This window comes from Agelaius tricolor, unplaced genomic scaffold (genome assembly GCF_023055355.1).
Source record: "Agelaius tricolor isolate 1412-34295 unplaced genomic scaffold, bAgeTri1.0.p SCAF_8, whole genome shotgun sequence".
Taxonomy (NCBI): domain Eukaryota; kingdom Metazoa; phylum Chordata; class Aves; order Passeriformes; family Icteridae; genus Agelaius; species Agelaius tricolor.
Window position 1 is genome coordinate 28,864,626 of NW_027269268.1, and position 22,970 is coordinate 28,887,595.

Below are 22,970 nucleotides of genomic sequence, written 5' to 3' on the forward strand. Positions count from 1 at the left end.
AAAATATTCTTTCTTAGATGCAGAATTCAGAGCATTTTCTTTATGTCTCCTGTTTTTTGAGACCAAGATAAGACTGCATTTTTTTCACAACTGCAGTAAACATTTTTTTTTTTGCAAATGGTAACAGCCATGATCTTCTACTGAATTATATTTTCCTGCAATTTTATTTTTCTGAATGGAAAGACTTGAATCTTTTGTTTACTTTCCTATTTTTGCATTTGTTCTGGAGTCGTCTGTTTCATATCCTAGAATCCTCTGCAATTTTATTGGTAGAATCTCACCTCCTACTTAGTATTATCTTCGTGGTTCTGTTCTGTCAAAGGATAGATGGGAAAATATTTATCTCTTTTTGTCTGAAATCCACCACACACATTTGTGCATACTCTATAAATAGTCTATTCTCTAATAAGGTGTCATGTTGATATGCTCATTTGAAGGTAAAATTCCACTTGTTTTCATAGTTTTCTTCAAAGGCAGATATCTGTATTAGGTTGACTATTTGAATTTTTTCCTGACTGCTTCTTCCTTGTATAAAAATTGATTTTCAACTTTGTGGGGAAAACTGTTCTGTAAATAATGTGTTAATTTTACATAGAGTTATTCTCCAGCAGCCATGCAAAATTTATTTTCTTTCAGTTCACTCTACTAAGTTGTCACACAGGATGTCACAGAGAATAGATTCCCTTGCTTCTGTAGTGCTGACTGAGTTAGCACTGGCACTGGGAAAAGGAAATCAATTTTAATAAGATAACATCTAAGTATTTATCAGACTGATACTTTTCATGAAGTCTATCTATGAATAATGGAAGGTGTCAATTCCCTATTTCTAGAAAAGCAGTAATTTTTTTTTATAAGATCACAACTTCAAAAATACAGATCTATTTCATTTGGACTGTACTCTGTCTTATACAACTAAGATTAATCTCTCTGAAATAAAAGGAGTAAGATAAATATAGTATTAAAAAATGTAGGTTTCAATAATATGGATCATCAAGTGAAACATGTAATCTTTTTTGTGGGTGTCAGACTAGATATGAATGGTCTGTTTTGGCTACAGAATCTATAAGCACTTCATAGTTGCACACACTGTTTTAAAGAAGAAAAAAGTCTAAAGGCAGTTCTTCAGAATAAGCCTTTACTGCCACAGTGTTTTTCTGGTTCTTACTGCCTTTATTTCGCCTGTATAAGCTCTGGTGTGAAGATTTATTTGCATTCAAATGGCTTGTATTTTATGCTGTGCTGCAGACCTTTACTCACAGAAATTCTTAGAACAATGTATGTGATTTAACATACTTTCCTTTCCTATAAAATTATGTGTATAAATCTGATAGCCGTTTCTGTTTTCTGCTATATTAAACATAAAGTCAAATCTGATAGAAAATTGTCAAATAAGTCAAATATTGCCAGTACAGCTTCATTAATTTCACTGCTGCAGACAAGAGAGCAGGCTAGTGAAAATTTCAGGGAGAGAGGAAAAAATTATGTTTGCCAATCTTCTAACTATTGAAAATATGTATTTGATTTAATTTCTAAATAACCTGTTTTCTTGTGCACTTTAAAGGTTCTAAAAATCAGAAACATGTCTTAAGACCAGAGTCTCTTGAAGGAACAGATGAAGAGGATCCAGTTACCGCTCTGGAGTGGGACCCTTTGTCAACTGATTACCTTCTTGTTGCTAATTTACATAATGGTATTCGACTAGTTGATTCTGAATCTCTGTCCTGTATCACAGCTTTTAGTTTACCCAGTGCAGCAGCATCTGTTCAGTGTTTAGCCTGGGTTTCTAGTGCACCTGGAATGTTTATAACTGGAGGTAAGGCTTTTATTTCCTGATTTATACAAAAAATACAGTACTGAGTCTTCAAAAAATGATACTCCAAGTTTGATTTTTATGTTTCATAATATTTTTAAAAGTAGAAGCATACATGAATTGTACATAAAAAAGACCATAACACAAAACCAAAAAATAATAAACCTACGCTGAGCAGTTTTTTCATGTTTTAAAAGTTTTAGCTACATAAATATGTGACTTTCTGCAATTTGCTAAATACTATTTTCCTCATGCACCCTTTAGCAAAAAGTATATTAATTTCTTTGGGAATAGGAATAAAAATGCATTGTAGTAATTGATGCCACTTCAGAGATTTAAAAAATTAAAAGAAGAAAATAATCTATTTCCTGCCTCTTTTCTAAACCATAGACATTATGGCTCAGGTTGAACTAATGAATAAAGAAATTAAGACTGGCAGAATATTTTATAAAAATAGAGGTAGAATTTATCTGTGTTTAAATAGATAATGTTAATAATGATTGTTGTTAATAATGTTATGGCCGTTATGGTGAATGGAGGACAAATAGGATGGCATGGATGTTACACTAGATGATCTCCAGAGGTTCCTTCCACCCCTAACTATTCTATGATTCTATGGAGTTGACAGTGCCTGCTTAAAAAATTATTCTTAGGACTTGAAGTTTAATTCACTGCTGTATTTTTGTATAAATCAGTCCTCAAACCACATACCTCTGTGTTTTGTTTTGTTTTTTTAAACCTTAGATTCTCAGGTTGGTGTGTTACGTGTTTGGAATGTTTCACGTACAACACCTATAGATAATTTTAAATTGAAGCAAACTGGTTTCCATGGCTTGCATGTGCTAAGTTCTCCTCCAAAAAAAAAGTGTAAGTGTAATTTTGATTGTTATTCATTGTAATGGCTGCAACTTAAGAAAATCTTATTTATGAGTCCAGATCAATATCTGTAGCGTTGGTCAGCTATTTAGTTCTTAATTAAAGTATCTTCTGCTGCTAGTGGATTAGACAAATGCATAAAGGACAAGTACTTTATAAGGTCCTTCTTTAGAAGGCCAGGCTTCATACAGGAATTCTCCATGTCTTTTGTTTTAAATCTTATTAGAATACAAGCATTCTACTCTTTATAATTTCACTTATTACTGAAATAAGAAATAATCTCTCTTTGTCTTTTGCTTTATATTGTTAAGCATGTTCATCACAGTATCCTACTAAAAATCACCATACATCTTCAACAAGTGAGGCTGTTCCTCCTCCAACTTTAACCCAAAACCAAGCATTTTCTCTTCCTCCTGGTCATACCGTCTGTTGCTTCATGGATGGCGGAGTGGGGCTTTATGACATGGGAGCCAAAAAGTGGGATTTCCTTAGAGATTTGGTATGGTTCATCTCTGTCTTTGAATAGAGAGTTTATTTGGCTTATGCACTTTCTTCTAATAGCAAAAAAATGGAGAATGAAGTCTTTGCAGTACTGTACAGCAGTTTCTATTGTTAGAGCCCAGATTTCTAGGAAATAAAATCACAGTTCTGAAGTTTAAAGTAATTTTTAATTGGAAATTACTGAATTCTGTTGGAAGTATTCTGACAGTTTTTTAAAAAAACAGAAATAAAGAGTTACAGACTTCTTTTTAGTTTGTTTATTTTTTAACTGAAATTTTAGTTTGCTGACCTTCTCAGAAATTTTCTCTAGTGGGTTTTCTATAATTCAGAATAAAAGTTTGAGTCAAATCAGAGAGCTATATGGTGAATGCACTCAGTTTAACATTACAAAGAATTATTAAATTTTATTTGAACCTGAAATTCAGAAACAGGTTTATCATAAATTGGATGACCCTTTTCTTCACCAGGCTTTTAATTATTGAGGTTCTTGAGGATATTTCTCTTTTCCTCTTTTCAAGTTCTCTTTTCACTGAAAAACCCCCAAACAATTTTCAGCTGAACTCCCATATGCATTTGAATAGAGGCTGCTGGTTGGTTTTCTCTTTCCATTTTTATTGGATTTCATCCTGTAAAGCAACTGAGGCTTAAAAAAATTCTTAAATAATACTTGTGTTTCATATATTTATAAACTTAAATTCTACAAATGCATGACTTGGAAAACAACCAATTGATACATTAAAATTCTGATGGATTGAAGTTTAAGCTGCAATAGAGCGTAGACTGCATATAGAAACACAGAATATTCAGTGGGGCACTTGACAACTTGTAGAACACATTCATCATACAGAGCTTTATTTTTTCAATCGGGTACTTTTTACCAACAGGGAAAAACTGTTCCTGTTTTAAAAAATTAAGTTTTTTTTTTTTTGCTTAGTTTTTTAATTCAATATTTTAGCAACATATTTTGAACAGAAAATGCTAACAAGTTCCTGGCATTGCATTACCCTATGGTTTCAGGAAAGAATTTTTTCTAGTTTTAATTATAACCTATGAAAGAGCATGTTATAGTCTAAGTTATTTTATGCCTTTTATTTTGACTGATAAGCCTAAATATAAAAGGGTTTTGGAACTCTTAATTGACCTGACAATTAAATTAAATGCAATGTATTTTAGAGTTTGATCTAGAGTTGGACTTCTGGAGAAAATCAAATGTAATAAAAATGGATTAAATATTTGTTTCATTTAAGGGACATGTTGAGACCATCTTTGATTGCAAATTCAAACCTGATAACCCTGATCTTCTTGCTACAGCTTCATTTGATGGCACAATAAAAGTTTGGGACATAAATACTTTATCAGCGGTTTATACATCTCCTGGTAATGAGGGGGTTATTTATTCCATTTCTTGGGCTCCAGGTAAGAATATTTTGCTGTATGTCTAAATGTTCTTTGAATTAGCATTAACTGCAGAATTTGTCATATAAAAGTATTAGTTTTATATAGAAAGGCATCTTCTAAGGTCTAACCAAAACTTAATTATTTGTGAAACCCGTAGAATTCAATGTTTCAGACCTTGCTGAAGCTTACTCTTCTGAGTAATGCTCACAGTATTCCATACTCAGAATGGAGGGAGGAAAATCTCTGGAACATTTCTAACATGACATTATGCAGATGACAAAATGTCCTGCTTTGCATGAGAAGCAGCTGCTTAAAGGAATTCAGATTATATTTTGTGCTGAAATAGTGGAACATAAGTATTTAGCTCTTTTTCTTCCTTCTTTGTGTAGGAGTCTAATCACTGAAGAACTCTGCTTTAATCTTATTAGAATAGGAAGTGTCTTTTCTGCAAAGCATCTACTTTTTCTTAGACAAATCAGTGGACTCACTGGGAAATTTTGTTTTCAAAGCTCTTCTGTAACCCCCTTTGGTATACCTGAAAATACACATCTGATAGCTGTCAATAGTTGACAATAAGTTTGCTTCCCTATTATGTTTTATTTCTTTTGGACAGCAGATGTATTTTTTTAAATCCTAATAATTCACCTTTCTCTTCTCACCTGGACTTTTAAACTCTTAAGAACTAATAACTGACAGAAGAAAAATATTGTGGTGGGAAGCTTAATGTAGTCTGCATATGTTAAATAAATTTGCACTTTTTCATTTCAGAGAGTCTCTTGCACCGTATATACATCTTCACAAGTAATTTTTCTTGCTACATGGAAATCATGGCAATATGAAATACAGTGCTTATTCTTGGTTATTTAATTTTGAAGTTTAAATTCAGTGTTTAGTTGTATCTCGCATTGAATCAATAGTTTGTTTGCTGCAGGAGGGGTGTAGGTTTGTTGCTTTTGGTTTTTGTTTGGGTTTTGTTTTTTTTTTTTAAGATAAATTGGAAGTACATGCTCCAGTTTTGTTCTTTAGTATCCTGTCCAAAAGCTCCTGTCCCTCCCAGCCAGAACTTTTGGTGCTTACTCCCAGACAGTTCCTGCCTTGTGCTTTGTTCCTAATGTGTAATCTAATGCATGCCTCAATTTGTTTGGTCTCAGACCTTTGAAAAAAGTGATTACTCCTTTTTTCTTTTTTCTCCCTCATCATTCTCCTACCCGAGTTTACTCCCATTTTACATATTTACCTTGCTAGACTCCTCCTGCATAGGTTGTCTTTTCTGCCTCTGAAGCTTGGAATAAAATAACAGTCAAAAGTTTCCTATAAATCTGCTATTTGATGAAAAGTATAGCTATATTGGGATAGATTCAATGTAATGAGGAGACTTTGGTGGCTTTTGGATTAGACCTGAATTGAATTTCCCAGTTCTCACTGTGGAGTTTTGTACTGAGATTTTCCACCCTGTAGAGTGTGGTTACAGATTCAGGTACATTCTTGATGGTCTTAGGTGCAGCAGTGGTGCAAGATTAAGGAAACAAAGTACTGTTAAGTGTTCTCTCTCATTTTTATGATTTGTCTTTATATGTAGGGAACTTTAAAGGAAAATGCTCTAGTTGCTACAACTTTGGGCTTGAAACATTGAGGTTGCATGTCTTTCAGGTTGAGTCATATGCATCACAATCATTAATTTCTTACATGCAAGACTTTTAGCAGGCATTAAGACACTTTTTTACAGGAATACAATTTTTATTTGACCATTCCTCAAAACAGGAATGTAGAAAAACAGGTCAGGCTTTCACTGAAAGCCATTGATGTTTTTGACTTAGTAGCAAATGCTAGCCTCATGTTCATGTACCACTGATGTCTTATGTTCATATTACATTTCTTCAATTTAAAGTAAAACCATTGTCAAACAATCTTTGTGATTTTATAATTATTGTAATATTTTATAAACATCTCTCTTTAAAGGAAATCTGAACTGCATAGCGGGTGGAACATCCAGAAATGGTGCCTTTATCTGGGATGTTCGAAAAGGCAAAATGATAACCAGATTCAGTGAGGTAAGATGGGATTGCTACTTTTTTTGTCTATATGAAATGCAAGTTAGTCATTCCCTCTAGTGTCCATAAATAGAGATGGCCAAAGTACATATATTTTTAAAAGGTGCTATAGTATAAAAGTCTATGGAGTTATCTAGGTGCCAGTTTACATGTGTGGCAGAAGTATTTTTACTTCCGCAAACTGGGTTTGTAATATGAGAGTGGTGAAGCACCAGATGGACTCCATTATCTTAAAATTGGTCTTGTAGGGATACGTGGCAAAAGCATTGCTGATTCCTTAACTGTGTAAACATATATGGACATACAGACTCAGCATCAAAATGAAAGCTGTGTTCTGTATTTTCAAACATAAGGACCAGAAAAAACTTGCAGTACCTGAAGCCTAGATCAGTAAAGCTCCATTTTGCAGCACACTAAGCAGTATGACTCATTCAGTGGCTTGCCTTGTATTACCTGAAATTTATCCAGGCATTTTTAAGTCCTGAAATAGTAGCATAATGTTTATTGGCAGAAGGAGTTGTGTAATATTATGTTGTAGTATTTTACGCTGTTTTGTGTATTCTCGGTATATAGATGTGATCTTCAGATTATACAGACATCATCATTTAAGTATAGGATCCACATCAATGTACAAGGGATGCTCTTTAAGAAGAGAGGTGGGGGAGTGAGGAGAGGCATGAGCAGAAAACAAATATACCTACCTTCAGGAGTTCTGGCATTCTAATACTGATATTGGCATTTGTGCTACTAAATATCTTTTCTGTAATACTTGTCCTGATACACATCCCAATTAAGTTTTCTCATACCACAATTTTTCATGCCCATATACTTCGTTATTCCAACAAGTAACTAACCTTTATTCAGAATCATTGAATGATTAATGTTGGAAGGGACAACAGGGAGTCATCTGGCGCAACCTCCCTGCTCAAGCAGGGTCATCCTAGAACACTTTGCACAGGATTGCATCCTAATGGTTCTGGAATATCTCCAGAGAGGGAGACTCCCCAACCTCTCAGGACAATTTGTTCCAGTGCTTGGTCACTTACACAATAGAGAAGTTCTTCCTCATGTTCAGTTGGAACTTCCTGTGCATCAGTTTCTGCCCATTGCCCCTTGCTTGGCACTACTGAGCAAGAGCCTAGCTCCATCCTCTTGGCACACTCCCATCAGATACTGACAGACATTGATGATCACCTCTCAGTTGTGACTTCTCAAGACTGAATAGGCCCAGCTCTCTCAGCCTTTTCTTCTAAGAGAAATAATTTTTGTTGACCCCTATTGAACCCTCTCCACAAGTTCCATATCTCTCTTGAGCTGAGGAGGACAAAACTGGGCACAATACTCCACATATGTCCTCACCAGGGCAGAATAGAAGAGCAGGATCACCTCCGTTGCCCTGCTGGAATGCTCTTCCTAATGCACCCCAGGACACCATTGGCCTTTTGACCACAAGGTCACACTGTTGCTCATGGACAGCTTGGTGTCCACCAGAACCCCCACCCTACCCCCCTTCTCCACAGAGCTCTTTCCAGTGGATCAGCCCCCAACCTGTGCTGGTACATAAATTTATTCTTCCCCAGGTGCAGGACCCTGCATTTGCCTTTGTTGAATTTCAGCTGGTTCCTCTCTGCCCATCTCTCCAACCTGCCAAGGTCCCTCTGAAGGGCTGCACAGTGCTCTGGGGTACTGGCCACTCCTCCCAGCTTTGTGTTGTCAGTCAACTTGCTGAGGATGCATCTGCCCCGTTATCAAGTCATTGATGAACAAGCTAAACAGTTCTGGGACTGGTATTGAGTTTTAGACCACCACTAGGCCTCCAACTAGAGCCTGTGCCACTGATTACAACCCCCTGGGATCTGCTGTTCAGCCAGTTCTCCATCCACCTCACTGTCTACTCATCCACTCCACACTTCCTGAGTTTGACTATGAGGACTTTGTCAGAGACAGTGTTGAAATTCTTGATGAAGTCAAGGTGAGCAATACGCACTGCTCTCCCCTCATCGTCCCTTGAGGTGAGGCTAACTGGTTAGTAGTTCCCTGAGACTTCCTCTTTCTTTTTGGAGACTGGAGTGACATTTGCTTTCTTACAGTCCTCACCTCAGACACCTCTCCTGATTGCCACAGCCTTCCTTTCAAAGATGGCCATGAGCAGCCTCGCTGTGGTGATACTCTTTCAGCATTTTTGGATGCATCCTGTCAGGGCCCATGAACCTTGGATGTCAAGTTTGTCTGTGTGTTCTCTAACCCAGTTCATCTTGATCAAGGGAAAGTCGTGCTTCCAGCTTCTTGCTTCCATTCTTCTATGCTGGTCCCTTGAGTCAGAGACTCCTGAGAGCTGGTTCTGTCAGTGATGACTGTTGTAAAGAAAGTGTTCAATAACTCTGCCTTTTCTGCATCCTCTGCTACCAGGGTCCCCCCTCCATTTAGTAATGGGCATACATTATCCTTGGTTTTCCTTTTGATATTAATAGAGCTGAAGAAGCACTACTTGTTGTCCTTGACATCCTTGGCCAGATTTAATTCCAGATGAGCCTTTGTGCTCCTTATCTCCTTTCTACTTATTCTGCCAACCTCTCTGTATTAATTCCAAGTGGCCTGACCCTGCTTCTATCTCCTGTGCATTTCCTACGTGTGCTTAAGTAACGACAGAAGTTCCTTGGTCATCCATGAAGATCTCTTGCCCCCTTTCTCCAATTTCTTGCTCATTGGGGTGCATTGTTTTGAGCCTGGAGGAAATGATCCTTGACTATCAACTGGTTCTCTTGGACCCTTTTTCCCTGCAAGGTGTGTTCCCATAGAACTGTTCAGAGAAAATCCCTGAAGAGACTAAAGGTAGCTCTGCTCAAGTCCATGACTGTATCTTACTTGCTGCCCTGCTTCCACTTTGCCTGATACTGAACTCCACAGTCTCAATAGTCACTACAGCCAATGTTGCCCCCAACCTTCACATCTCCCACAAGGCTTTCCCTGTTTATTAGTATGAGATTCAAGCAGCACAAGATTCCTTGTGGGATCCTACACTACCTATGACAGGAAGTTGTCATTAACACTTTCCAGGAACCTCTTGGACTCTGTGCTTCACTGTGCTGCTTCTCCAGCAGATGTGAGGGTAGTTAAAGTGCCCCACAAGAACTAGTGCCTGTGACTTTGGGGCTACTTCTAGCTGGCTATAGATGGCTTCATCCACTTCTTTTTACCTATCAGGCAGCCTGTAGCAAACACCCACAACAGTGTCTTTTATCCACACCATAAGCTCTCAACTTGCCTATTATCCAGTCCAAGACAGAGCTTGATACATCCTAAGTGTTGCCTCACACAGGGGAAAATTCCACCAGTGTGACTTTCTGGCCTGTCTTTCCTAAACATTATGTAGCCTTTTGTGGCAACATTCCAGTCATGCAAGCTATCCCACTGTGTCTCTGTAATCACAGTGCAGTCAAAGGCTTGTGACTGCACACAGATCTCTAGTTCATCCAGTTTGTTCCCCACACTGCATATGTTGGGGTACAGGCATCTAATAGAAGTATTTGATTCTGTCCATATCCCAGTGGAGGTGCAAAGGGATTCCCTGTAGTTCTGTCCAATGATTACTTCTTTGGCTGCTTGTGCTTGCTCCAGGTACTGTCTCTTAAGCCTCCTAATGCTACTAGAGTGATTTCTATGGTTCTCTCCCTCCCTGCACATTCTCTCTGGCAAGCCTGGCCTTGGTCTCTTTCCAAACTAGTTTAAAGCTCTTGCAGTGAGCCCTATGAACTCCTGAACTAAGATCCTTTTTCTCTTTGGAGACAGCTGAACCCCATTTGTTGCCAGTAGGCTTTGTGTTGTATAAACTGACCCATGATCAAAACCCCCAAAACCGTGGTGGTAACACCAGCATCAAGTACAGTTGTTCATCTGCATATTCTTCCTGTTTCTTGCCGCATCATTCCCTGCAACCGGCAGGACAGAAGAGAACACAACTTGTGCTTCACATCCCTCAAGTTGTCGCCCCAAGGCCCAAGGGCCCCTCTTGATTGTCCACAGTGTTGTTTATTTAACTTTAAGGTTTATATAGTTACAGATTGCCCATTCTTCAGCTTGACCCAGTTTTGTCTCTTAGATCCTGGAGGCTATAGTGGTTTTACTACTTATCTCCATAGTCCCAATGTTTTGGACTTGGATTCTCAAACATCCAACTTATATTGGGTACTCATTATCATGTGGTTTTGTACAGTATACTGTACTGGGAGAAAAGAGCTGAAGACCATAGGAGAATAAAGTAAAAAAGATGAGTCAATAGATGAGAGAAAAAGGGGTGAATTATTTCTTATTGATAGGTATTTTGCATTTTTTGAAGCATGGAAAGAATGGAATCTTCTGCATTGCCTGGAGTCATAAAGATTCCAAAAGAATAGCAACCTGCAGCAGTGATGGATTTTGGTGAGTGTTATTGGAAGAAAAAAACGGCTAAATGCACTTCTCAAGTCCATAAATTTTGACAGTACTCTCAGTAATTAATTTAAAAACTTTTCTTACTGGACAAAACTTAAATTCTATTACTCTTCTGTACTTGTTAGGATACATTTTTCATGATTTAAAAATAATAAAGGAAATGTTTTCGAAAGGAATACTGTCTAAGACACACTGATAGTGAAAATAAATTGTGATTTTTATTTGGACAAGAATATCCTTCTAGGTTTCTTATCTGTAGAGGACACTTTTTGAAAGATATCCAACTTTACTTGTCTTAATTTTAAATTTTTTTTTTAGTTTGTTGTTTTAAGGACTAAAAAGTACTATTTTAGAATTAAATAACTACAAGTGCTCTATCACAGGAGTATAATACCCCTTTCTAAAAATGCATGAATATCCATTGAGACCAATTTTGCATATATTGTTTTCAGTACATCCTAAAAATCTTTCTTCATTTGTTTCCTCTGCGACCTGTGTCATTCCAGCTTGAACATAACGGGCAGAAATTTTAGAAAACAATTAACTTTCTTTTTAATTCATAAAGATCTATTTGTACCTTAAAGCCATGACTACAGCTTTGATTCTGGGCTATGAGATCCTTTCAAGAAATATGTACCACAATGAAGATCTTTAAAGCCCCTCTGAAGAAACACAGATAACTGAAGTTAGATATTGTACAATCAACATCCAGTTAAATGTTGTGATTGAGGGGCTGATACTGTTTGTGGCTGTTTCTCTGACTCTTTGTGTATACATTTTTGCTCTCTGGTTTATTTGCACAGAATAAAACCTAGTTTTTCATAGCCTACCCAGAATGTATTTTTCCTTATAATATCACATTGTAATTGTTTTCAGTATTATTCGAACCATCGATGGCAATGTTCTTCACAAGTACAAACATCCAGCTGCAGTGTTTGGCTGTGATTGGAGTCAAAACAACAAGTAAGTAAAAATTAACCCAAAGAATTGACAATATTTACTCTTTAAATTGATTACCAGTAAAGTAACACAAATTTATGTAGAATGTGATATTCACTCTGATAGTAAAACACTGAAAATATCTTCCAAAGTAGGATATACCTATAGCAGCCCTCTCTTCCCAGTAGTATATTTCATTGACCACCATGAACTTTCTTAACTTTCAAAGGAGGATCATTTCATATTGATGAGAAAAAAAAAATTATCTAGCTGAATTTATAATGGGGGGGGAGAGGGGAAGACATTCAATACCAGGAAAGAGAGGTCTAGAGGTGCAGATTGGTGTCCTTGAAATGACTGCTAAGGTGAAAATGTAGCAGACAACTAAATACTTTGTGATTACATGTAAATTTTGTAGATAATTCCTAATAATGACATGAGAGCTTTTTGTCAAAAAAAAATTCTTGTAATTCAATTTAATAATAGCTGTGTATTGGGTGCGTAGTCAGACGAGTGCAAATATATTCCCCATTGCAACTAAAAGATCTTTATCAGGTTTATTCTGATTTAGTTTTTTTAATCAGATTATCGATAGCTACATGTTGAAGAAATGATGGAGAAGCAAAAAATTGCTATTTAAAAAAAATAATCACCAATTGCACATCATATTTTGTTTAAATTTAAAGAAGCATTTATCACCTCTGTGACCAAGGATTTTGCTGTTTTTATTTTGCAGAGATATGATAGCTACTGGTTGTGAGGATAAAAATGTTCGTGTTTACTACTTGGCAACCAGCTCTGATCAACCATTGAAAGTTTTTACTGGGCATACTGCAAAGGTGTTTCATGTACGGTGGTCTCCTCTCAGAGAAGGAATCCTCTGCAGTGGCTCTGATGATGGGTGAATATTTCTGAACTGTTAGAAAACTTAAAACTCAAGCAGGACTATTGGAGAAACTCACATCTTTGCTTGTAATGGTGCTGTCAATACTTAATAATCTAAATCTCTGCCTTGTTCAGATCCAGGTTTTAGCTCTGCTCTTAGCTTTATGTAGTATTTGGACTGCAGGATCATTATCTAAAATAGTCACAACTGCTGCAGTAGTGCAAGTTTCCATATGCTTTCCCAAAAGTAGGCTCAGTGCCTGATACTGTTACTGTGAGGAATAGCACAAGGAGGATACCACATGCTTACATTAAATCTAAAGAAACAGGTGCAAGACCTGCCCTTATTTGATATTTTTCAAGAGTGTAGTTAAGTAGAATCTGCAGAGAATTTTAATGAGTATGGTATCTTTCTGGTTTTTTGTTTGATGCCGTTGCTTTTGAGGGAGGGCACATCAGCCCAGCACATCAGTAGAAGGAAGCATTTTTCTATGATTTTAAGCCACTTCCCTGCAGAATATATAAGATATTTTTGTAAAGTTTGGCATGTTGGCTTCTATTGCTTTCCCATTATCATTCATTACAGGTTTATGTTTGAAGCAAAATCTATTAGTTCATAGTGCAGTGATTCATGACAGAAGACAACCTGATAACAAACTTCTTGACAATAAAATACATTGAAGAGGACTGGCCCTAGAATTGAACCCTGATGAGCATTGCTGCTGACCAGTTGCCTGCCAGATGTAGCTCCTTTCACTACAACTCTTTGAGCCCTGTTGTGATGCAAATAAATATTCTGATAAATTTGAAGCTTAAAATATTGCTGAAGTAGAGAGATAATTATATTTCTATAGGTGATCTGATGTAAATTGTTCTCTTTTATGCTGTTTCAGTACCGTTCGGATATGGGATTATACACAAGATGCTTGTATAAATGTTCTTAGTGGACATACAGCTCCAGTACGGGGACTGATGTGGAATCCTGAAATTCCTTACCTTCTAATATCTGGCAGTTGGGACTATACAATTCGAGTCTGGGACACAAGAGATGGAACATGTTTGGACACAGTTTATGATCATGGTGCAGATGTGTATGGTAATATCTTTTAAATTTTGTTTTATTTCTGTATTGAAATGCATTCTAATAGGGTTTGAAATTTATAAAGTAATTTAATCAAACAGGTTATTACATAAACTTATTTCACTACATTTTAAAATATCCCCTTTCCTAGGATTAACATGTCATCCTAGTCGTCCATTTACGATGGCATCTTGCTCTCGTGATTCCACTGTGAGACTCTGGTCGTTGACACCTCTTATAAACCCTCTACAAATAAATATCATAACAGACAGATGTTGGGATGATATTATCAGCAATACAGGTAAGCAAATTGTATAAGCCATTGTTTTAATTTTCTTTATGTTAATATTCCTATTCCTTTCGTTGTTTTGTATTTTAATTTCATATATAAATCTTTGTGTGTGTTAGATCGCGCCGTGGAGTCTGGAGCTCCTCCTTTGCTGTGTGGTAAAGTTTCCAGGGATATTAAACAAGAATTGGAAAAATTGTCAGGAAGTCTTCAAGGAAAAAAACTAAGGTGGTTTTCAGAATTTTTTTCAGTAAGTATTCTGCCAAATTAAGGATGCTGTTAATTCACATGACTTTCTTTTCTGAAGTCAGTCTCCAAAATTGGGATTTCTTTTTTGTCTACCATTTTTTTCTCTCTTTCTTGAAGGGAGCTTAGAAAATAGACAGAAATAAGTTAATTTCTTAACAGGTCAGCATATAAAAATGTCCATCATTGAATTGTTTGTCAGTTGTGAAAAAGAAATTTCACTAATTTAGCTTTGCAAAAAACAAATCAGCTTTTTGCAAAGTTAAATTAGTGAAATAATATAATTTTCTATAGGAAAGGTTAATTTGGCATCAATTTGTTATTGAAGAAAATGAAATTATGTGCTTAATCAAACTGCATTAGAGTTTTTATTAAAAGAACACCTTCATTACGACAAGTTTTTAACTGCCCTGTGTCTGTGCCCAAACTGCTTTTTATGTTTTAGGAACTGTAGATCCGGGTGACCTGTGCCTCAGTATCCATCTACTGCCTTTTCTCCATTGCACAGTAATATTTTCTATAAATTGCTGCAGCTTCTCAGTGCAAATGAGTTAAAAAATATGATTTCCTTTGAGTTCTTACCTGAATAGAAGCTGTACTTGAGGTATAGCAAAGACAAAATTACTTGGAACTACAGGTTCTACTACTACTGAAACTTGTGTCCAGTACGGTTGTAATTTAAATCAAAACACTGATCTAAAAAGACCTAGTTCATCCAAAGTATTTGGTTTGAGTTCTAGATCTTGAAGTGGATAATTGAGAAATTATGAAACAATCTTTTGCAATTTCAAGCTTAGACATTTTCTCTTTTGATAAAAATATATTTATGGAATTCTTAGTTTTACATAAGTTATAAATTTTGATTTCCCTTATTGATTTGATAGTAAAACTGTTCTAAGAATACTAGAATTTTCCAAGAAAATCAGGTATGGGCAGTGCTTTTTGACTCCAGAAAGTGAGATATTGTGCTAAACTATGTCCACATAGTGTGATAAGAGTTTTAGGGGACAGAAGAAAGAGAGAGTAGTCTCTTTTATTATTTTTGGGGGGGGCAGGGGGGGGAAGTGGTGGGGGGAGGTTGGGTGGGTGATGTTTCCCTAGCAGGATTTTATGCTTTTTACCAGCTCAGAAATAATTTGACTTCTGAACTTGTGATCCTGTTATTCTTAGAAAAGTTTTTTTAGGTCAAAGGTTTAATGATTTTTTTAAGCTTTTGAATACTCACTCTCTTCTAGACTTCATTCAGTGTTAAACTGTTGTCCTGTTTCTACAGAAGGATTGATTCAAAGGCTAGACCAATAGAAATGCTTAAAACTTATTAAAAACAATATTTTGTGCATATACCGTTATACTATATGTGTCTATTTTAAGATTTAATATTAAGATAGTAAACCAGGTTGTGACAGTCAAGCCTTGAAGTTCTTTTCTACCTGGCCCATGCCTTTCTTTTACAGAAAGTAGTAAAGAAGTCCTGGGTCAGCTCCTGCATGGCAGCAGCTGACTGTTGGTTTGTGCCAGCAGTAGACACAAGCTAGCTTGCATTTATTTGAGAGCAAAAGGGAAAACTAATGGTGAGCCCTCAGCTATGTCCACACATAACCAAATCGGTTCATGGATTTCACTGTATCTTTACAGCCTTCAAGAAGACTGAAGGACTTGTAGTCTCTTGAACTAACTCATGTTTTCATAATAAAGGTTCTAATATTGAAATTGTCTGAAATTGTATTTCTTGGAGTTGACTGACAAATTTTTTCCAATATCATTATAAGTTCAAGTTTCTCTCTTGAACATAACTGTAATAAAACTCTTCTTCTCTAACAATTTTAGCCTCCAGGAGGCAGCAAAAATTTATGGGATTTGGTTGCTGTAATAAAGGGACAGGATGACAGTTTGCTTCCACAAAACTACTGCAAAGGAATTATGCATATGAAACACCTCATTAGATTTAGACTGGTAAGTGAAGCACAAACAGTATGTGAAAATGGTTGTTAGTCCATGTAGTATTTCACTATTTAAAAATAACATTCAATGCTTTACAAAGGGTCACAACTTCATATCCAAAGATACTTGTGCAATACTGGTTCTTCACTGCAATACTTGTCTGTTACAATAGCATCTAGCTGAGTCTGTGTGACTTCATGCATACTCAGTGTTAAAATGCTGGGTTACAGTTATTAACTAGAAAAGCAATTTCAAAACAAAATCAATTGCAAACAATCATCACTACAGTTTCAGCTATGAAGCGATTTGTCTTGCCTATTATATACACTGTACTTTTATGTTCAGTAAAGTCAAATTATTTGTTTTTATAAACATGAAGTGTGTAGCTATGTTCAGATGTAAAGACAAGGGAATTCATGTCTGAAAACGGGGGAGAGTCATCAGAAATATGTTCTGTAGGTCTTTATAAGAAGGAATGGCAAGAAACTGTCCTTAACACAGATACACAGCTTAAGAGTGACTTGGATGAGAAAAGGAAATTCAAGTATTAGGCCATAAATTAATTAGTAGCTGCATTTATGAATATGCAACGAGATACACAGTTTGTGTAGAATATGAAGATTCATCATTCTGTCAGGAAGTTCTTAGGAGTACTAAAGAATGCCATACTCCAATGACTGGATTGTAAATAGAGGAAAGATGATCTACTGGTATGGATCAGGAAATGCACTTGCCAGGCCCAGGGCTAATACTTGCCAGGTATCACCTGTTGTTTGCTGTAAAATCACAGACTTTTTTAGAGTGTCCTGTGTTCCTTGTGACTCTCAAGTGATTAAAGTTTATGAGTGTTATTAACTGTAATAAGAGCAGCTGCTCTGCAAATCCTATGAAGCTCTGTCTGTGTGTCCATGTGTCCAAAAAGCCAGTTTTCTCAGCCAGTTGGCCTGAGAAGACATTAAATCTTGACTTGTGCAGTGCCAGCAGTCTGTTTACCCCTGCAGAATTATTTCATGCATTTATAACTCCAGTGACCTAGAATAACTACAGTAATTGCTGGTCATTCTGTGGACCTGGATTAATTAAAAGCATTTTTCCCCCTTCTTGCTGACTCAAAATCTTGTTTGAAATCTTTAAGAGAAAGTATGGGGTAGGGTAATGCTGCCTGCTTATTAAGGACTGCTAATATTCTCTTTTCCTTAGGAAACCAAATAATGGCACTGCAGCACCCATACATTTCGGGATAAATTAAGGATTTATAGCAACTCTGTTTTTTCTGGTTTTAGTAAACAGAGAGGATGCATTGATGACTTTAGCATCAAAATAATAAAAAATATAGAGGTGCTGAGGGAAAAAAAAAATGTAGTATGCTTTTTTAAAAAACCAGATTCTTGGGAGCTATTGGTCTATGTGGCAGTTTAGTTTGGAGAAGAATGTTCAAAATTCATTCTCCTTCTTCCATATATGGTTCTGCAAAGTCATGAATAGCCAAATGCCATCATTGTGCATTGAAGATAGAATTCAACTGAGAATTCTTGAAATGGGAATCTCCCTTTGTTTTGTTTTTTTTTTTCCTTGTACATATAATTCTATTGCAGCTTGTTTCTCAGGCTCTGCCAGATGAAGAAATTAAGTCTTGTCTTCCCAACTAATATAAAAATTGCAGAAGTTGGGAATATAAATAATTTCTTGGCTATAAGGTTAATGGGGGATGACCGATCAGATCACAGAACTTGTTGTCTACCAGTTAAGCCTACTGTCTTTGTTATTTCTTTGTGTGGACATCATTATAATGGTAATACGTACAATTTTCAGCTCTCTATGGTTTATGTTCACAAATATTGTTTTTTAAGTTTCAAAATACCAAGATTTTTATGAGGGGCATCTGGATTAATTACCATTATATATGAGAATAAAAAAATAAGTTATTATAGGAAGATAATAAATGAAAATGTATATGCGCAATAAAACACTCGCACTTTAACAACATAAATATAGTTCACTGTAATCTCATTGAAATCTCTTTCAATTAGCCTTTTTGCTAAAGCATGTTTTTCTTAAATTATAACCATTATATTCTACTGTAATATTTACCAATAGTTCATTCTTAAGGAAACTTTTTTTCATCACAGAAAACTTCTAAATCTTTTTTTTTTTTTTTCCCCTCAGTCCAAGGCACAAGAACTGACAACAGTAAAGATGTCTAAATTTGGAGGTGGTATTGGTGCACCCAGCAAAGAGGAAAGACTCAAAGAAGCTGCAGAAATACATTTAAGATTAGGACAAATTCAGCGATATTGTGAGCTAATGGTAGAACTTGGAGAGGTAAAATATCAGAACACTAATGAAGAATAAAAAATTATGAAAGTTTCTGAAAACCAGCTACCCTAGCAAAGATGTGGAAGCAATGAATGGGTCACAAGTCCCCAAAAAAGGAATCTTGTTCCACTTATTTTTAACATATGCAGTCTAAAGCATAACTCATTCCTTATTTAACTTTGACAAATATATTTTTAATGGAAGAAAATTTACACTAGTTTAAAATATGGCTGCTTCTCAAATGGAAATTATCACTTTAAATGTATTATTGCTTTCTTCTAGTGGGACAAAGCTCTCTCAGTTGCACCTGGTGTATCAATGAAATATTGGAGGAAGTTAATGCAAAGGTAAGTTAACTAAAATGTGATGGCAAATTGTAGCTTCAGTTCATAAAAGGACACAGACAAGTAGGAAGGATGGATACTATTACCAGATATACTTGTCTTTTGTTACAGCATTCTAGTGATGTTACTTTTTGTTCAGTAAGCTTTGGGATAGAACTGTGGAGAATTTCAACAATAACTTTGTGTACAAGAATGAAAGGTTTGAAAATAAATTGCAACTTTATAAACTCTTTAAGTGCATTATTCACACTTTGTAAGTCTGGAAAGGCAGATGGGTTTCAGTGAACTTTATTTGGCTTCATCTCACACCTACACCATATAGTTGAATTTGGTGATTGTTCCTATATATGGTTCATTCTTGTTTATTTATTCATTTGTTTAATTAGGAGAGCTGATCAGTTAATTCAGGAAGAAAATGATGATGTCATCCCATACTGTATAGCTATTGGAGATGTGAAGAAACTGGTTTCATTCTTTACTTCAAGAGGTCAGCTTAAAGAGGCTCTACTTGTTGCACAGGTATCACTATACATATATACCAGTGTGGGAGATGTATTTAGCTCTTAGCTTTTAAGTCAGAATATGACATGCACATTTAAAAGGCAAAATAGCTGAATAATGATGCCCTAGCCTTTACTTCCATATGGTATTGACCAGTTTTTATACAGAAATCACAAGAAGGAAGTACCTCATGTTTACAGATTTAAAGCCTGATTCTTTTAAACTGCAACCAAATGACCATAATGAAAACCAATGTGTTCAATTTCAATTGAAATGGAACCTGATTTTCAACAGCTGGTATTGTCCTTAACATCAAATTCATGTAGGATTTGATTTCTCATTAATTTCTACTGAGAAATCATCTGTAGGTTTTAGCTAAATAATGTACAGAATGTAACTTTGACACATGCTTAGATTGTTTGGAACTGTAGTTCAAACTATAGTGTTTGAACTTTAAAGCAAGTTAAAGCTCCAGACAGATCTTAATTTTTCATGTAAGTGAGGTATTGCAGAGCTACTACAATTCATAGAATAGTCTGTCTCAAAGGTTTAATAAGATAATAATGAGTAACAAAATGCCAGGATTTATCTTCCTTTGTAACTGAGCCTTGAGGTTTAATGCTGTTATCCCAGCTACATCTTCAAGCATGTGAAAGAATTTCAAAAAATTCACAGAATCAATTAGGTTGGAAAAGATCTCTGAGATCACTGAGTCCAGCTCTTTACCAACCACCACTTTGTCAACTGATTCCATTTTAACCCACACTGATCTCTTTGTATTTGATGTTAGAAATAAATTATTGTAAGATACAAAGAAAAGTTCACCTTAAGCCACTATATGCCAAATCTTTCCAGATTTGCTGGTATACCTGCTGAGCAGTATCTGTGGACTTCATCCTCCCCTCAGAGCTGCTTGCTACTTGGGGTGTAAAAATCAAGTTGTAGCCTTCACCATCCGTTATATCCAAATGCTGAAGAATCCTGCACCAATGCATAGGAAGGAAGAAGTCTTTTGCTTCAGTAGAATTCTTGTATGGCTAGATAAAACTAGACTAAGATTTAGCTATGAATAAGTTAATTACTTTATACATTAAAATATTTTCTTTTTTATAACTGGGCTTTAGAATGATTTTTATATACCTTAGATTATTTTTATTGTTATAAACATTTCATTTCATCTTCAGTTTGAATTCTGCATTAATTAATCTATATTTTATTCACTTCCAGGCAGCTTGTGAAGGAAATATACAGATGTTGACACTCTCCACAACAAGTGGAACTTCAAATTCTGCTGGAAACAATACAGATGATTATAATGAGTAAGTTGTTCTAGTTTGTAACTATAAAACTCATTTTAGTGCAGAGTGTAAAGTCATTAAGGGTGATAAAGCATAGTCGTTTAATTTGGCATCAGCAATGTAGTGTTCAACAAAATATTGCATCTTCTAGTACTTAGTTAGTGGAGTTACTAACTACCTGATGCTACACTTATTTCCCTATTGTGCCTCCTGGCACAAAATGGATTTTTCATATGTGTGCATTATAATTATAAATGTCCTTTTCTCTTGCTCAATATGTAAGATGCATTCCTGTGCACTAAAATATATAGCATATTAATTAAGAACTTCTGGTGAGTAAGATTTAGCATTAACAAGTATCTGTGATCCCCTGTTATTACACATAATCTCCTCCTGAAGCTTTGCTCTTTGTCATAAGTGAAGGTTCTGATAATGTAAAATAAAAATCATACTGAAGAGAGTAGGTTTAGATTAGATATTAGGAAAAAATTCTTTACTCTGAGGCACTGCAACAGGTTGCCCAGAGAAGCTGTAGCTGCCCCATCTCTGGAAGTGTTCCAGATCAGGTTGGATGAGGCTCTGAGTTACCCAGTCTAGGGGAAGACATCCCTGCCCATGGCAGGGGGCTTGGAACAGAATTATCTTTAAGGTTCCTTCCAACACCAGCCATTTTATGATTTCATTGTCCATGTCCATAAAAAAAACCAAAACCAAATATGCACCTCGCCTTGTCTAGAACAGCACTCAGAAACCTGAATTACATTATCAAGTTATAGTTGTAGTTAAACAAAAACAGTTTGGAGGCTGTGTAGTTACTTCATTTACATAAGCAGTTTTTGAGCAATTAGAGAAGTACTAGTGCAGAGTTTACAGGTACAGATTGGATATCCAGGTATTTGATTTTCCTTCTGTCAATCTGAAGAGACATTTCCTACTGATGTAAACTTTGGGAAACTGACCCACCTTAGTACATACCAACATAAGTAGTGGATGAAGCTCAAACAGATTGCATTTTTCAAGCTGGTAGTGTTATTATCTGTGAGCCAAATATAGCAACTTTTAGGGTACAGAAGCAAATGTGGTGAATTACATAAATTAAGACCCAAGGTGCTCCAACCTTAAAGTGACCTTGTAGAATTTCTTTTTTGTTCTTGCAGTCTCCTGCAGAAGGTCAGTAAAGAACTGGCAGATTGGTATTTCCAGGATGGTCGTGCAGTGCTTGCAGCATGTTGTCATTTGGCTGTCGAAAATATAGAGGTAATTTTTTTTTTCTTTAACAATGAAAAAGCCAATATTTACTTCCTTTTTACATCTCTACACATGTTTTAAAATGTATGTATCATATTCTAAGATGGTATTTGGCATTTGATTTTTTTATACTTCTACAAAGTCAGACAGTTATAGTATTAAGGTTAGTGGCAGAACTCCCTTGATTCTATAAAATTCAAGGTCTCTCTCATGCACAGAAGGTAGCCTGTTGCTGCTGACTTTTATTTCCAATATCTTGTTATATTAGACAAGGTAAGATACTTAAGTACCTTGGATATATACATCTAAGTGTTACTGTTTATGGTGACCCAAAATACCCATTCAAAACTGGAAGTTATTGTGCTAAAGAAGATGCAATCATCCACCTTGAAGAATTTGCAGTCTAAGTGAAGAAGTAAATAGTAAAAGGAAACCCCACCCCTCAGTACAAAAAATAGAACTGACATGTAGGAAACATTTTATTATGTTTTTTATTTGCTTGTAGTTTTACAAATTGTTTATTTTCCTCATTTTAGCTGGATTTTGTTGTTGTTAACTTAACATGTTTTTCCTCCTCTATCGCCACAAGAAATATAATTTCTTCCCAAAGAGAAATTGAGAATCAGTAAATTCCTTTATTTCTAAACAGGCATATTTGAAGTTGTTGTGTAGTCTCATAGGGTTTGACATTCTGCTATGCCTATCAGTAACTATGCTCAGAGAGAGTAAGAACAGGACAATCCTTCCTGTTTTCTGGGGTTTTTGAGTCTTCTTTCATTGAAAGAGAGGGGGAAATGTAAACTCTGAATGCTAGT

The 22,970-nt window shown here is 35.8% G+C and overlaps 1 protein-coding gene across 5 annotated transcripts in view; it reads left to right on the forward strand.

The window, feature by feature from the left end:
• WDR17 (WD repeat domain 17) overlaps nucleotides 1-22,970 on the forward strand; it is a 56,643-nt gene that overhangs the window by 22,043 nt on the left and 11,630 nt on the right. For all 5 annotated transcript variants that reach the window (XM_071432110.1, XM_071432108.1, XM_071432105.1 and 2 more), the window contains exons 5-21: nucleotides 1,562-1,813; nucleotides 2,555-2,677; nucleotides 2,998-3,185; nucleotides 4,435-4,603; nucleotides 6,545-6,636; nucleotides 10,973-11,055; nucleotides 11,944-12,030; nucleotides 12,743-12,907; nucleotides 13,785-13,987; nucleotides 14,124-14,273; nucleotides 14,381-14,511; nucleotides 16,335-16,460; nucleotides 18,615-18,770; nucleotides 19,047-19,111; nucleotides 19,495-19,627; nucleotides 20,837-20,928; nucleotides 22,065-22,164. In XM_071432110.1, the coding sequence (XP_071288211.1) occupies nucleotides 1,562-1,813; nucleotides 2,555-2,677; nucleotides 2,998-3,185; nucleotides 4,435-4,603; nucleotides 6,545-6,636; nucleotides 10,973-11,055; nucleotides 11,944-12,030; nucleotides 12,743-12,907; nucleotides 13,785-13,987; nucleotides 14,124-14,273; nucleotides 14,381-14,511; nucleotides 16,335-16,460; nucleotides 18,615-18,770; nucleotides 19,047-19,111; nucleotides 19,495-19,627; nucleotides 20,837-20,928; nucleotides 22,065-22,164 (2,315 nt within the window). The remainder of the gene's footprint in view (nucleotides 1-1,561; nucleotides 1,814-2,554; nucleotides 2,678-2,997; nucleotides 3,186-4,434; nucleotides 4,604-6,544; nucleotides 6,637-10,972; nucleotides 11,056-11,943; nucleotides 12,031-12,742; nucleotides 12,908-13,784; nucleotides 13,988-14,123; nucleotides 14,274-14,380; nucleotides 14,512-16,334; nucleotides 16,461-18,614; nucleotides 18,771-19,046; nucleotides 19,112-19,494; nucleotides 19,628-20,836; nucleotides 20,929-22,064; nucleotides 22,165-22,970) is intronic.